The 15,442-nt window shown below is 43.2% G+C and overlaps 1 protein-coding gene across 4 annotated transcripts in view; it reads right to left on the reverse strand.

Moving 5' to 3' along the window:
- Positions 1-8,198: 8,198 nt before the first annotated feature.
- AKAP1 (A-kinase anchoring protein 1) overlaps positions 8,199-15,442 on the reverse strand; it is a 44,004-nt gene continuing 36,760 nt past the window's right edge. For all 4 annotated transcript variants that reach the window (XM_079955517.1, XM_079955516.1, XM_079955515.1 and 1 more), the window contains 5 exons: positions 13,849-13,999; positions 13,537-13,604; positions 12,147-12,220; positions 11,455-11,520; positions 8,199-10,671 (listed from right to left, as the gene is read on the reverse strand). In XM_079955517.1, coding sequence (XP_079811643.1) covers positions 10,609-10,671; positions 11,455-11,520; positions 12,147-12,220; positions 13,537-13,604; positions 13,849-13,999 — 422 coding nt within the window. In that variant the 3' untranslated portion in view covers positions 8,199-10,608. The remainder of the gene's footprint in view (positions 10,672-11,454; positions 11,521-12,146; positions 12,221-13,536; positions 13,605-13,848; positions 14,000-15,442) is intronic.

Here is a 15,442-nt window from a genome sequence, read left to right on the forward strand (position 1 = left end):
GGGGGGGAGGCAAAATTAATATCTGCTCCAAGATCAATAAATAAATGGTGGGCGGGGGATTCCTTGCCAAGTTTACCAGTGTAAGTCTGCTTGAAGTGAATGGAAATTCAATCTCATTCATTTCCATGACAGAGATGGGGAATCTCAGGCCTGGATCCAAATCCAAGTCTTTCTATACAACCCCTACGACTCTCTCCCAGAACACACCCCTCACCAGCCTTGCTTTGCATCCTCCTTGAGTCTTTTTGCCAGGCTGGAATATGTCCATGGAGGTCTGATAATGCCTCTTGCTTGCCTCGATGGAAGACAGAAGTGTGTGTGTAGAAACCAGCCTACTGCACAATAGTAAAATGTACAGTGGTACCTTGGTTTATGAACTTAATCTGTTCTGGAAGTCCGTTCTTAAACCAAAGCGTTCTTAAACCAAGGCTTGCTTTCCCATAGCGGCGGGGGACTCAATTTACAAATGGAACACACTCAAGAGGAAGCAAAACATGTTCTTATTCCAAGGCAAAGTTCACCAACCAAAACAACTACTTCTGGGTTTGCAGCGTTCTTAATCCAAGTTGTTCATAAACTAAGCTGTTCTTAAACCAAGGTTCCAGTTACAGATAGGTAGCCGTGTTGGTCTGCCATAGTCAAAACAAAATAAAAAAATTCCTTCCAGTAGCACCTTAAAGACCAACTAAGTTAGTTCTTGGTATGAGCTTTCGTGTGCATGCACACTTTTTCAGAAGTATCTGAAAAAGTGTGCATGCACACGAAAGCTCATACCAAGAACTAACTTAGTTGGTCTTTAAGGTGCTACTGGAAGGAATTTTTTTATTTTGTTTTGACTTAAACCAAGGTACCACTGTACACTCATTTCAGGGGGGAGTAATACAAAGGTCTCTAACATTATTATTATTTATTAAATTTGTATACCACCCTATACACACAGGTCTCAGGAAAAAATGAATCAGAAACAGCGTTAAAAATTTCTGAAGTAAAGCAAACTATTTGAACCCATCTTGTTTCCTTTTAAGGAAACCGGCCTTTAGTTTAGTAGCAAAGAAAACTTTGACACTTTGCCCCCAGAGAATTATATCCTACTGACTTTTCCTCAGAGTAGACCAACTGAAATGGCTAGACTGAGGTTACTCATGTCCATTACTCTCTGAATAGTACTAGCATTGGACAAAACCAAATTGCCTATTATAAAAATAAGTTGCAATACAGCTTATACATACAAACTGCACCCTCTTCCTTTATTGCAACAGAAAATACTTTCCTGAATCTTTTTATTTTGTAAAAGAAACTCCTAGAATGAATCTATATATTTTTTTCAACTGTGTAAGAAAAAATGCACGTCAAGATTTTATATACGCCAGATTTCTTGAGTCGTCTTACACGCAACTGAAACAAGCGAGGAGCAAAGCATTCACTGTGATCCTGTCTTGTTTCAACAAATCATTGTTTAAAAGTAGTCCACGTTCCCAGTACAAATGCAATGAGAAATTCCGGTTATTTTAAACCAGGAAGCGGATACTCCTAATCTCCTCATGGCCACAGCAGAACTGGGGCAGCAGGCAAAAAAACACGTGGGCCAGAAGTTTGAACAAGCTGATTCTTGCAAAGTTAAAACTGCAGGTTAGCATTACATTCAAACCAGACCGCTATCTGATATAGTAGGTTGGGAGAAAGCCAGACCATTTTGAACAATTCCCGTTTTTATTTTCTTTAAGCACAGGCACATGTGCCTTTGATCCATCTATGTTAGTGTAATCTGCACTGACTGGCAGCAGCTCTCTAGGGTTGTAGACAAGAGGTCTCTGCCAGCCCTACCCGGAGAAGCCACGACTGAACTTGGGACCTTCTGCATGCAAAGCAGATATTACAGCTCATCCCCAAAGAAAACTTAGATCATCGGGCGGGGGAGGAGAGCTAAAAGGTACATTTGCCTATGGCTACTATGTAAAAAGAATGAACACAAGTGATGATTTAAAAAAAGGGAAATAACAGCACACAGTGGTACCTTGGTTTACAAACTTAATACGTTCTGGAAGTCTGTTCTTAAACCAAGGTGTTCTTAAACCAAGGTGTGCTTTCCCATAGCAGCGGGGGGGACTCAATTTACAAATGGGACACACTCAACAGGAAGCAAAACATGTTCTGCTTCCAAGGCAAAGTTCACAAACCAAAACACCTACTTCTGGGTTTGCAGCGTTCTTAATCCAAGTTGTTCATAAACTAAGCTGTTCTTAAACCAAGGTATCACTGTAGTTTCATTCGATCTTGTCTGTGAAGTTGCAAAGACAGAAAGATGCGCAACCCTAGACAGAAGACAGTGCTTGCCCAAAACATTTTGCTACCTGAAGCCAAGAACAAATCACCTCCAGCTGGGCCAACACTTTAAAAAGTATTGTATGACTCCCAAAACAGTGCATAAAACGAATAGAAATGTAAATGATCATTAGAAAAGCCATAGATGTGGGAAAGAATAAGAATTTGGGTCCCAAATAAGGAACAGAATGGAGAGGATGGTGCAAGTACAAGTAACACTGCATATCAGTCAGCTAACAGACCATTTGCATGGTCTTGTTACTCATATAGAACACCTGAAGACCTTGGTGCCAAGTTACCCAAAAGACCACCTGCCCCTATATTGACCTATACAATCACTCAGATCATCTGGGGAAATTTTACCTGTGACACCACACCCTATAGCTTATCACCCTATAGATTTAACCTGAGAACAGGTGTTTTCTGCCTTTGCCCACACACTGTGGAATGCCCTGTTACTTCCACACATGAAGCAGCAACTGTTAGTTGCTTCAAATGTCTTGCACATCATACATAATACCAAAGTCAGGCTTTCCCTGAACCGTAAAGTTGGATTTTGTTGTTACTGAATTCCCTTTTTTATAATGCTGTCTTATTGTTTTGGTGTTGCTGTATTTTTGCATACTACTTAGAGGTTAAAATAATAATAGTAAGTGGTTTAGAAATGCTTTTAAATAAATAAACTTAAAAATATCTAGAACCCCTTTTATTTTAATCAGCTAAAACAAAAAAAAAGCATGTTTCATAATTCTTTAGTATTGCTTGCCATGCTGTTTTCAAATTAGAAGTGTTACATGTTTAAGCAGCAAACTTTCTTAGGAGTCTAACAAAGCACCTTGGAGTGGGGAAAGGTGGAGAAACAGCCACAATGTGCAATAGCAGCCCACTGCTACTCTCAGTTATCTCAGACTAAAACGTATGGGACTAGTATTTGGTAGCTTGTGCTACATCGCCATCTACTGACAAGTATCCAGCTGAGCCATATCAATGGGAGTCAGAACTGTGCACCCTTTCACAGGAACTTCAAGCGTCTTGTCTTTTGCTTCCTCCACTCCCTCACTTGGCTAATGCTTTTTCCATCAAACAACCACGCTCCCCCAAACCCCACAAGGGCTGCAAATAAGCCCTAGAGTACCCTGTGTTTCTTACTTACTTGGGTGCAGAATCAGGGCCCCAATTCCACAGAGGCTGCTGCTAGGGACTCTGATAGAAAGCAGCTGGAGTTAGCTGCAACTGCAGGGAATTACCATGCATCCTAGTTAAAGGGAAACAGCCTTACATTCAGATTTCTGGAGAAATTTGGTAAACGAATGAGATTTCATCTTTTGTCTGCAAGGTGCAATGGGTGGAGAAGAACAGATCCAAGGAGCTATTATCAATGGACCCATGGCAGATGCCTGCCCCTCCCCTCTATTAATTGCCTTCCACATATATATTTCAAGGCAATGTACGAAACATAATAAAAGCAGCTAAAAGAAAGTTAAAAACACTACAGGAAACAATAGCAAATGTATTTTAAAAACCACACAGTACATATAACTAGCCACCCATGGCAGAGGCCCATTCATCCCACTGGGAAAGATTGTCACACACAAAAACGTATTCAATTGTTAACGGAAAGTGCAGAAAGTTGGCATGGGTCATATCTTGATAGGAATGCTGTTACATAAAATGGCGGCAGCCACGCTGATGTTACTGCAGAGTAGGTGTTACAGAAAAAATATGGGGGTTGGCTTTTGATGCCCAACTCCCCAAGGGACTGAGTCCCCTAAGTCCATGATCAGATATGAGTGAATGGAGGCAAGATCCATAGGAAGCAAGGCAGATCTTTTTTTCTGTTGCAACAGAGTTCCCCCTCCCCATCCTCGCAAGGAGGTAGGAGAGACCCAGAACAATGGTGCTCAAGACCCTATAAAGACTTTGAATACTGTCCACCTTGTAGCCCAAAACCACCCCCCAAAATATCTCCAGCAGAAAATTGAGAGTGTTGCTTCTCTCCTGTCTGCCAGGATACCTGATAATGCCTTACTTGATTGCATTTTCTGGGTAGCCTGGCTATTCCTTTGAGCCTTTAGTTCCTGAATCTCTCTCACATATTGATAGTTTGCTCAGCTTAACAGATACTTGCCAAACTGCATTCAAATAGGGAGGTGTAAGCCCCTACCCTCCAAAGACCATCGGAAAGCTTTTCCCATTTCCTTCCTCCTTGCAGAGAAATATTTGAGGTAAATTTGGGAGAGTCCAAAATGGCTTCAGGAATGCTCTCCTGTACTATTTCAGACCCATGGCTTATATACTTACTTATGCATGTGTGTTTGCCTTGTACATTATGGATCTTTATTCTATATCTGAGACCTTCGAATTCTTATAATGATGGCTTCTGAAATTGTTGAAGGAGAAACTCTCCTGCAGGCCACAGCAACCCTTCTGGGTATAGAAGGGCCTAACCCTGTGGAGGTTTGCTCTGTAGCAGGAGCTACATGACAACTCAGCCAAAATGGCCTCATCCCACACTCTCCTCTGGCTTCTCTCAGGCCTGAAACTCTCCAGTAGTTTGATCCTTCCAGCTTGAACACAACCATCTTGTTTCCCCCTCTCGGCCTTGCTTACCTGCTGCCTTGGCTGGCCTCTAAAGTAGAGCAGGAAAAGATGGCTGTTTGAAGGCTGACTGGCCGATCATCTCCTCAGCTCGGGTTGGGAATGGAGGATGTTTGAGAGCCAGAGCGGCCTTGGTAACTGGAAGGACGGAGGTGGAAGGAGGAGCCAGAAACTAGGCAGCTACAGGCAAGCTCAGGCCCATGAGGGGGCGAAAATCCAAACTTAAGTTGTGGGAGGTAGCGTATGCTGTCTGGGTCAGGGTATTATTTAGGGCTTTAGGCAAATGTAAACTTGATTTGTTCTCTCTCTATATAGGGTGTCGTACGGAAACGCTGGCCACGTTCGCACCCTTTACGTTCAATGCACTTTTGCCATGCCTTTCCACAAAGGATTCTGGGAACCTGTAGTCTGCTAAGAGCGCTGAGAGTAGTCAAGAACAATGCCTTTTTGGGTATATATATAAAAAGGAGGCGCCAGTACTCAAGTGCTGAGCACAAAATGGCTGCCACACACAGCAAAACAAGAAAGGTGTGCTGGTACTCTGTACCAATGAGTGCTGTCACACACACACAAGCTGCAATTCCCAGATTTCAATGGGAAGAGGGATTTATTGTCAAACCACTCTGTGAGTGAAAATAGGGGTTACCCTGCATCTCTCAGCACCCTTTAAAAATCCAGTTCTTAGGATCATTTGGGGGAAACCTTGGCTGTTAAAAGTGGTGAGATAGGTTTTTTGAAAGAATAGCATGGATTGGGCCAGTACTGAACACTGGACAAGTCAGGCCTCCTTTTTTCAGGAGTTTCTAGGTCCAGGAGTTGTTGTTGTTGTTTTCCTTTTTGGAACCAGAAGCCTGTTATTCCCTTGCTAAGAAGTTTGGAAGCCATCTTTCTAGGGTCCTTGCTAACGGGAACTTCAATTCCCTGATTTCCATACATCAGAATAAGCATTTTAGTAAATCAAGTGGCGTCAGAAGGGCTGGATTTGAAGGCAACACCTCGGCGCTATGAGGCCACAAAATAAACCTCCAAATGCAGCATAAAACCATTAAGTGCAGAGTTCAAAATGGCTGGACTTTTGATTGACAGCTGCTGAGAGTGCGCTTTTGGGGGTGGGGGACAAGTGTTCCTCCCCCCCCCCTCCACATACATACAGGGCCGATGGAGGCTGGCATTTCACAACTGGCAGGAAAACACAAACAAACATCATTCTTGCCAACCTTAAGATGAAGCAAATATTCTGAGCCTGTGAAGTTTCACATTTTAAACTCACGCAGCTCACTTTTCCTCGCTTCCCACCTTAGGCCAGTCACTGGCTCTCATCCTAACCTACCTTACATGGATGTTGTGGTGACACGTCTTCATATCATAGGCATCCAATGTTGGTTCCTTTAACCAGAATCTTTGCACTGCAAAGGACCATGGGATGTAGCTGTTAGCCCTACCCAGAGTGTAAAGGTAAAGGTAAAGGTACCCCTGCCCGTATGGGCCAGTCGTGTCCGACTCTGGGGTTGCGCGCCCATCTCGCTTAAGAGGCCGGGGGCCAGCGCTGTCCAAAGACACTTCCGGGTCACGTGGCCAGCGTGACAGGCTGCATCTGGCAAGCCAGCGCAGCACACGGAAACGCCGTTTACCTTCCCGCTAGTAAGTGGTCCCTATTTATCTACTTGCACCCGAGGGTGCTTTCGAACTGCTAGGTTGGCAGGCGCTGGGACCGAGCAACGGGAGCGCACCCCGCCGCGGGGATTCGAACCGCCGACCTGACGATCGGCAAGTCCTAGGCGCTGAGGCTTTAACCCACAGCGCCACCTGCGTCCCTACCCAGAGTGTAGACTCATTTAAATTAATGGACACGACCAACTCAGGCCTATCAATTTCAATGGGTCCATTCTGCATAGAACTTAAGACCCTCATCTGAACCACACATTTATACTACTTTGAAGTGTCATGACTTCTTCCCCCAAAGAATCCTAGGAAGTATAGTTTCTTAAGGGTGCAGAAATGCTAAAAGTCCCTTATTTGCCTCTCAGAATTTCAGGTCTTGAGTAGTTTAACAATAAATCCCTCTTCCTGAAAAACTTTGGGAACTGTAAGCTCTTTGAGGTGAATAGGGGTCCCCTAACGAATCTCAGCACCCTTAACAAGTTCCCAGGATTCTTTGCAGGAAGCCATGACTGTTTCAAGTGGTATGATACTGCTTTAAATGTATAGTGCTGCTGGGGCCAGAGTTGGATACAATGCCAATTTTCTATTCCTCCAGCTCAATTTAGTAATCTCCAAGGCTTCAACCAATCTTAATCTGGCCAGATTCTTGCATGTTCTAGATGCAGAAATACCACTCATGTTCAACTGAGCTTACTCCCAGATTAGTGTGCACAGGGGTCTGATTCCTAAGAATTATCATCTTAGGCCTGCAGCCATTTGGGTGGGGTGGGGACACTAGAAAACATGGGTGATCTGTTCTCATTTTTAAAGTGCAAAAAAAGTTCGGTGCCTGGCAACTCTAGAATCAGGGAAGCAAAGTGATAGGAAAGACACTGCAGAACTGGTGCCAGCAAGTTGCTAACACCAAGCAAGATGGAGAAGCAGGAAGCTACTTTAGTGAGATGAACATGCATTCACATATCCCTCTCTGGGTACCATATTCTGCATGCCTTGTAACCATGGCTGCAATGCACTTCTTAACCGCCAAGTATATTGCTAATTTCACACCTTCAAAGCTGGGAGGGGTAACCTGTGTGGTCTTCAAGTTGTTGTTGGACGTCAACACCCATCAGCCCTGACAGTTGGCCGAGCTACCTAAGGCTGATGGGAACTGAAGTCTATCGTGTTTCCCCATCCCTGTTAGAAAGGAAGAGACTGTACAAGAAGATTGGTCAATCTGTGGCTCTCCCAATGTTATTAGAATCCAATGCCCAGCAGTAAGGGATGATGGGTGCTGGAATCTAGCAATATCACCACCTGTCTACTAGAGGATATAGAGTAATTTGCTTCCCAGCATCCGGCGCATCAATGCAACCACTCTCTCTCCTTGTCACAGTGTGGTCTGGGTGATGTGTATCTGACTGACCAGGCCTGTGTGGCCTCTAGCAGGATAAACACAATCTGTCAGTCATGTATTGTGAGGTTTATGAACATCCCATTATTCCACTCTGAAAAGGCGAACCGTAATACTGTAGGCTCCAGGCAACATGAGTTGGGCCAGTAGTTCTTATACTATCCGCCCACTGCAACAACCAGACATTGTGAAGAAATCGCAACAGACCAGCTGACACGAAGCATGTTTTTAGCAACAAGATTTTATAAGCAGAAATCCGAACACTTGTCAACAGTGCTCTCTCAATGATCAAGGAACTCTGTACAGCTGAAGTTTTGATGCTTGACCTTGTATCAAAATTGCAAACAGACTTTAAAACACATTGCTGGTAACAGGTGGGAAGAGAGCGGCATCAAAGATTTTTGAATCCGTGTAGTTTTATGGGAGTTTCCATGCTCTTTATTTTGTATATTTTTATCCCAGTTTTAATATACTGAGGCATTGAAGACGCACCCACAACCAGTCGAAAATGTTACTTGTCCATTTGCCTGCCGGAGTACTTTTGCATTCATGAAGGCTTGAAATTTAATGATTCTAAGAAAAAAGCCCAGGACTGTTTTGTTTTTGCATCCCCATTTTCATACCATTTGTATCCAGAGCAGAAGGAAGTGTGGAAAAGAAGGCATATTAGAACTATTTCCCCAGGTGCTTAACAACAAAAAAATGTATGCTATAATTCAAGGGGTGACGGTGGTAATGTATTCTAGATCTTCTGAACAAATTTAAGCAAATTTAGCAGCTAAGCTTCCCTTGAACACACTTAAACTTTTATTAAGAAAGAAAGCAAATCCTAAAGCCCACATAGATTGGATCCTGCAAAAGGCAGCTACACCCAACACTCATTTTTCTAGATAATTACACACAGCTTTCTACAGCAGGGATGGGGAACTTGTAGTCCTTCAAATGTCGCTAACTCAAGCATGGCCAATAATTAGATGATGAGCAACATCTGAAGGACTACATGTTCTCTACTCCCATCCTAGAGGAGCTCTGAAGCTGCCCAAAATCAGCTTCTAATGTGATCATTTGAATACAGACTCAAGTCTTTGAAGAGATAGGCAAGCATCTTACCAAAACAATTAAATACAAGTTCCTTGCATTTGGAGGCATTTAATTGTTGAAAGTTATCAACTTGTTTTCACATACAAGGTGTCCTACAATATCTTAGGAACAGGAATTGTGCCGGATATTTTATATGAGAAGGCAAATCTGAAAAACTGTAGTTGGTGGTCTAAATACAAAAAGTAGTCCCAAGCATCTTCCCCCACCAGTAATAACTCCCAACTCAATGGCCATGTTTAGATTCATTTATATTTTAATAGTATTAAATTAGCTTAAATTATTGATTTTTTTTTTAATTCCACATTTGAAACCAATCTAAAAAGGAGCAAAAAAAATAAATTGAGACACACCACTGCAATATTAATTCCAAATGTTAACTTTCCCCCCCTTTACGTCAGATCTGTACAGCAAAAAGTAGCAGAGTCCATTGATTACTGTTCCTACCATACAGCAAGCTAGAGAAAAGCCATCCTGTACACAAGAGCCTATGAAGGATCCTCCTCAGACCTTCTAATGCTTAGCTGCCAACAACAACACGCCCCAAACCGTTTTCTACCTACAGAGGACATTTTGGTGTGGCAAAAAAGGAAAAAAAAAACTGATTTTCTTTGAAGTTCCCTTTTTAGTTCTCCAGTATTTTTTTTCTCTTGTACAAAATATTACAATGATTTTTTATATATATTTACATAGGTTTTTGCACATCTAGAAAAACAGTTATGAATTACAATCAGGCTTGGCAATCAATTTTGTTGTTGTTAAACATGATCTAGGGATTTAAGACAGCTGCAGCTGTAGTGGTTCACTTAATCACATGATTTTTAAGGAGGTCTGCAAAGCAGTGTTTTCCATCTCTTGCGAAAACAGCTGTAATTTTAAAAAGTCAACAATATACTGTTAATGAGCGCTATCTGTTCATTCAGTCCTTCAGCCTCCCAAAGCACAGCTGAAGAAGACTTGCTTTTGCTGTTTGGAAGCACAGGTCTATGTCATGCGCCCAAAATTCAGATTAATCACCACAGGGGTTTTTTCCTCTTTTTGTGTCTGTGAGGGGGCTAGGTCTGAAAACAATTTTACTTCCACATAGAGTCGCCTTCATGTTAAGGCAGCCAGTTTAGAAAACTGGGTTGTGTTTAACACACATCTTAAATCCTCTGAGGACAAGTGTTATACAACCCTCCCCAGACATTTCGTTTCCCCCTTCATTAAAGTTTTGTTTAAATTTCGCTTTTGGACCCAGATCAGGGTGGGGTAGAGGGGGGCAGAATAAAGAGCTGCGTTTTAAAGCTGCAGAATTTTTATGGCTTATGGTTCAACTCCTTGCTTTTCTGCAAAATGAGGTATGATAAATAAACTGTGTCCGTCGGATGAGTACATCAAAACAGACTTAAAGCGGAAGTGACATATGCTGGGGCGGGGAGGAGGAAAGATTGCCAAACCCAATTCCGAAACAGTGCCAAAAAAAGAGGGTGGGGAAAGGATAAGGTAGGGATGGGGAGAGGAAAGATTAGTCAAGAAGACAGCCAAGAACTCTCCTAGTAGCTTTCGATCCACTGCGCAAACCCTCTTTCCACCAAGGTTCGGTTTATAGACACCAACTGGAAAAGGAGAAAATGAAAGGTGTTAGAAGTTCTGCTGTCCTGTGCTAAGGCAGAGATAAGCAGCCTGTGAGGCATTGCTGGACTCCAACTCCCACCAGCCCCAGGCCTGCATGGCCAGTGGTCTGGGACGATGGGAGTTGAGTCCAGCAACATCTGGAGGGACCTACAGGTTCGTTTCCCCCCCCCAGCCCCACAAGTTAACAAAGAAACTGAAAAACATAGGGTTGTAGCCAACTCAGAGTAGACCCAGTGAAATTTAACAACTCGAAGTTAATCCTCTCCATTAACATCAATGGGCCCATTTCATGGCATGGTTAGCGCTGGCCTGCTACCCATAGCATTCTGAATACAAGGCGTGTTCACATGCAGATTTACTGAAATATCCATCCTTTATTCTGATCCCCTAGCCCAGGAACCCCCAAACTTGGCCCTCCAGATATTTTTGGCCTACAACTTCCATCATCCCTACCTAACAGGACCAGTGGTCAGGGATGATGGGAACTGCAGTCCCAAAACAGCTGGAGGGCCAAGTTTGGGGATGCCTGTGCCTAGCCTATGAAATGGCAATGCACTGGATTTGAGCAGGGATACCCAACATGGTGCCCTCAATACGTTGCTCAGCTGAAATCTCCACCGTCCCCAGTCACAGGTTACGCTGACTGGGGCTGATGAGAAACATCGGGAGGGCACCATGTTGGCTATGCTGGAGTAGTTTTCATTCCTGGGCCCATTTATACATCAAAGATCCTGTCCCGATGCTCTATTTAGTAGCATAAATACCTCTTCTCCCATCATGCTCCACAGCTGTATTAGGGGCAAGCCCGTTGCACTGTCATAATTTGTCACCTGGAATCAGAGATGTCTATTAATGCCTAGCAAGAGAGGAGCAGTAGCAGCAGAGAGTGCACAATTATCCTCCAGACATATTCTGGTACGTTGCAACATACCTAAAGACAGCGGAAGTGATCTTTCCAGTTTTACACTAGCAATGTCACCAAAATCTGCAATTACCTGGCTCAGTATACAAATCTGCCTGGCTCGGAATGGCCAATGTATTACAAGTTCAGTATGCTTTTTGTCTTCAAACATTATTCTGTGGCTCCGAATGGAGCATGAGCAGCAGTGGCTGGCAGCCCCTGGTGGGATGGCTGTAGCCGAGGAGGTCATGTAAGTGGGACCGATAAGGTCACATGGTGGTAAAAATGGGCAGAACCAAGTTGTTCTGGTTTTCTTGGCAAAGATGAGGAGAGTAAGGCATTGCAGCTGCATAAGTACTTAGCCTAACTAAGCTGAAAAGTGTCTAACCTTGTTTTAAGAAACGGTCATTGCTGCCATGATTTTTAGTGCTGTTCAGAAGTAAGCCCCACTACATTCCAAGGGGATGGCTCCCAGGTAGGACTAGAGCCTTGTGTCAAGTTTCTCACAACAAAAGGGAGCACTAAACAGTAAAAGCTCACAGCCATGACACATACCTGTGCAAGCAAAGGTGTACCTCTGGTCATTTCACTAACAGCTGTGTCTGCCTCAGATGAAAAGTGATCGTCATCTTTCAGGAAAGAAGGAAAGGAAGGAAGGAGTGTTACTCTTAAGGTAGCACCATTTTCCTGTATATCTGAAAGCTGCTCCAACACACACAAGAGATCCTGCTTGCATGGAGAAAGCTAGCACATCAGTGATGTAATATGAAAGCACGGCATGGGAGGTGCCACATTGGGGTGAAGGAGGACAACCCCCCCAAAACAATATCACCCCCCACTTCCATCACTGGACTCCTATCATTAACATGTACTTTAATTCTTCTTTCAGAGACCTTAACATGCGGGACATATAGTATCTAAATTTTGGTAATAAGGAGGAAATAAAAAAATTACTGGCTTGACTGTATGGTCAAGAGGCATCCTGTTCCTTGATTCTTAACATTACACCTGCCTGCCTGAGACGCTATTTTGGTTGGTGGGCCTGTCTTAATGTGATTTCAAAGAACTTTCGTTTTCACACAAACCCATCAGGGAATTGCCAAGTTTGATCTGCCTACCTCTTGCCTTTGTGCTCACACACAGCCCCACAAATAGCAGAACACAATCTGGTGTAACTTTTAAATGAAAACTGAAAACTTCTATGCCAGCCAAGTTATGCAGGCCATTAAGAAAACAACTTTCTGTAACAGTTAGTGGACAATTTGCAACTTCAACTTTTTTTACGTGGTTTCTATTGTACAGCCTCCGTAAAGCATGTTGGTGCATGAAAAAAAACACAATGAAACAGCAGTGTATAAATATTTAGATATGGTAATTCTCCACAAAATGGAAGGAGTAGTGCTCCCCCCTCAAACGGTGCAGTCTACCTTTGACTGCGCCATTCCACCCACCTTTGTTTTTGCAAAATTGGTCTGCTACTGCAGCTGTACATGCAGTAAATCCAGCATGATGGAAGAGACCAAGTTATGTTTGAAAACAGCCACTATCCAGTTCCTAGCCTTTCACAGGAAGAGTTCAGGTCATGCAAGAGGGGCCAGGGAGAACTTGGGAATATTCTCCCATGGTTTCACTGAAGAGGGTCCCAATTACAGACACTACTAAGGCATGACTCTGATTAACTTTGAAGGGACAGCCTAATCCTACTGGCTTTAACCTCCGTAAACAGCCCCCTCTCTGCAAGAATGCAACATGAGCTGGAAGTAGAGCCTGAGTAGGCTCTACTGTTTTGCTGTTAAAGAGTTCTTACGCAGTTTGAATGGTGGGTCCTCCCTAAAAACCCTCCGCCTCATCTCACACCCCTAGACACGAACCGTGCCACTTACACAGGCACAAATACAAGTCCTAAAGGTAAAAGGAAAAATCTGCCACCAATGACTGACATTACCTGGAAGTGGCACTACGTTGTCCAAGAGGACCTCTGCTCCTTGGAAAGGTAGTGTTACAAAGTCAGACCTTAAAAAAAAAAAAAAAAAGCAAGGTGAGAGATTGCCAGAAAACAAGAACTCAACCAATAAACTATCACAGCTTGTTAGGGGCAGCAACAGAAGTGTGTGGCTTGAGGACGAGTGCTGAACAGGTTGAAAAGCTTCTCTGTGTATCACACCTTCATCCCCATTTTTACAGGACAACTTTTCCCTCTCCTTAATGATGGGAAGGGACAGGCACCCGCTATCTGCCATTTCTGAGGGCCGCTCACCTGATCTGCCTGAGTGTGTCAATCTTGACTCTCTCGTATCCACCATAGTCCACGTATCTGATCTCCACTTCAGTGGTGTCTTTGAAGTAGCCAATTACTTGCGCTCGCCACCAGGCCCCTTCCATGCCTGGCGCAGCACAGACAACGCCAACTGCAAAGCACAAGAGTTGGAAAGAAAGGATCCAATGTGAGATCACACACCAGCTTTTCTTTTTTTATAGAGAATAAACTATATTAGGGTTTATAAAAAGAACTACAAGGCTTAATATCAGATATCTTTTTTTAATCCAAACTAAGACATTAATGACATGACCCGGAAGCTGTACGCCGGCTCCCTTGGCCAATAAAGCGAGATGAGCGCCGCAACCCCAGAATTGGCCACGACTGGACCTAATGGTCAGGGGTCCCTTTACCTTTACCTTAAGACATTAATCTAAATAAGATATAAACAGAGGGGGGGGGAGGAGAAAGAAATAACAAAACAGGATATAGAAAAGGTATTAAAAGGGAGAGAAAGAAAAGTAAGAGTTCAGAAACTAAAGAACTTCCAATTCTTCATTTGTCCACTATATATAAACAATCTTCACTTCAACCACTCCAATATAACACCCAAAAACACCACTCTCTATAAACAAGCATTATCTTCAATAATGGAATCTAAGTGTCATTATTTCTCTTTTTCATGCAAAAAGTCTTCGAGAGTTTCCAACTTCCTGTTCAGTGCAAAAGCCTCATCATGTTCCCCAGCAATCACTCACCCACTTTGAACCTTTACTCAAAGATAAGGTTGCTGTTACTCTCTTTTAGGAGCAAACCGAAAACTGGGAGAATGACTCTCATGCTATTCGGTGCTAAAGGTAGAATCTAAAGTGAAGACTGAAATTAACTTGGCACCTTAGCCATTGGTTTGACTTTCTCCTACGTTTGCATCACCTGAAGAGACAGCCTGAATATACTTCTGACAGCACTGGCACTTTAATAATAAAACCACTGTCAATTCTTCATTCCATCATAGGCCATAAGTGGCAGGTTTATCTCTGAGTGGCTGGTGGCTATATTATAGAGAACTGACTGACTTGTTTGTGATCCAAAATGCTGCTCAGTTCACCTGAAATGGCTTCTAGAACTCTGGGAAGGGCCTTAGCTCAGGGTGTAGAGCAAGTTTTCCCAAACTTGAGTATCCAGCTGTTTTTGGACAACTCCCATCATCCCTAGCTAGTGGGACCAATGGTCAGGCATGATGGGAACTGTAGTCCGAAAACATCTGGAGACCCAAGTTTGGGAAACATCAGCGTAGAGCATGTGCTTTGCATGCAGAATGTCCCAGAGTCAATCCCTAGCATCTCCCATGTAGGGCTGGAAGAGACTTCTGCCTGAAACCCTGGAGAGCTGCTGCTTATCAACACAGAGCTAAATAGACCACAGGTCTGATTCTATAACTTTCTGAATTGGATCAGATTATTATGTGTGTGTTGTATATTTTGTTGGTGAAAACCTCCTTGTGTATAGCAATATAGAAAGGTGGTATACCAAATAAAAGGAAAATTAAATGAAATATATAAAGCAGCTTCTTATGGCTGTAATTGCAGGAAAG

The sequence above is a fragment of the Podarcis cretensis genome, assembly GCF_951804945.1.
Source record: "Podarcis cretensis genome assembly, chromosome: 15".
NCBI lineage: Eukaryota > Metazoa > Chordata > Lepidosauria > Squamata > Lacertidae > Podarcis > Podarcis cretensis.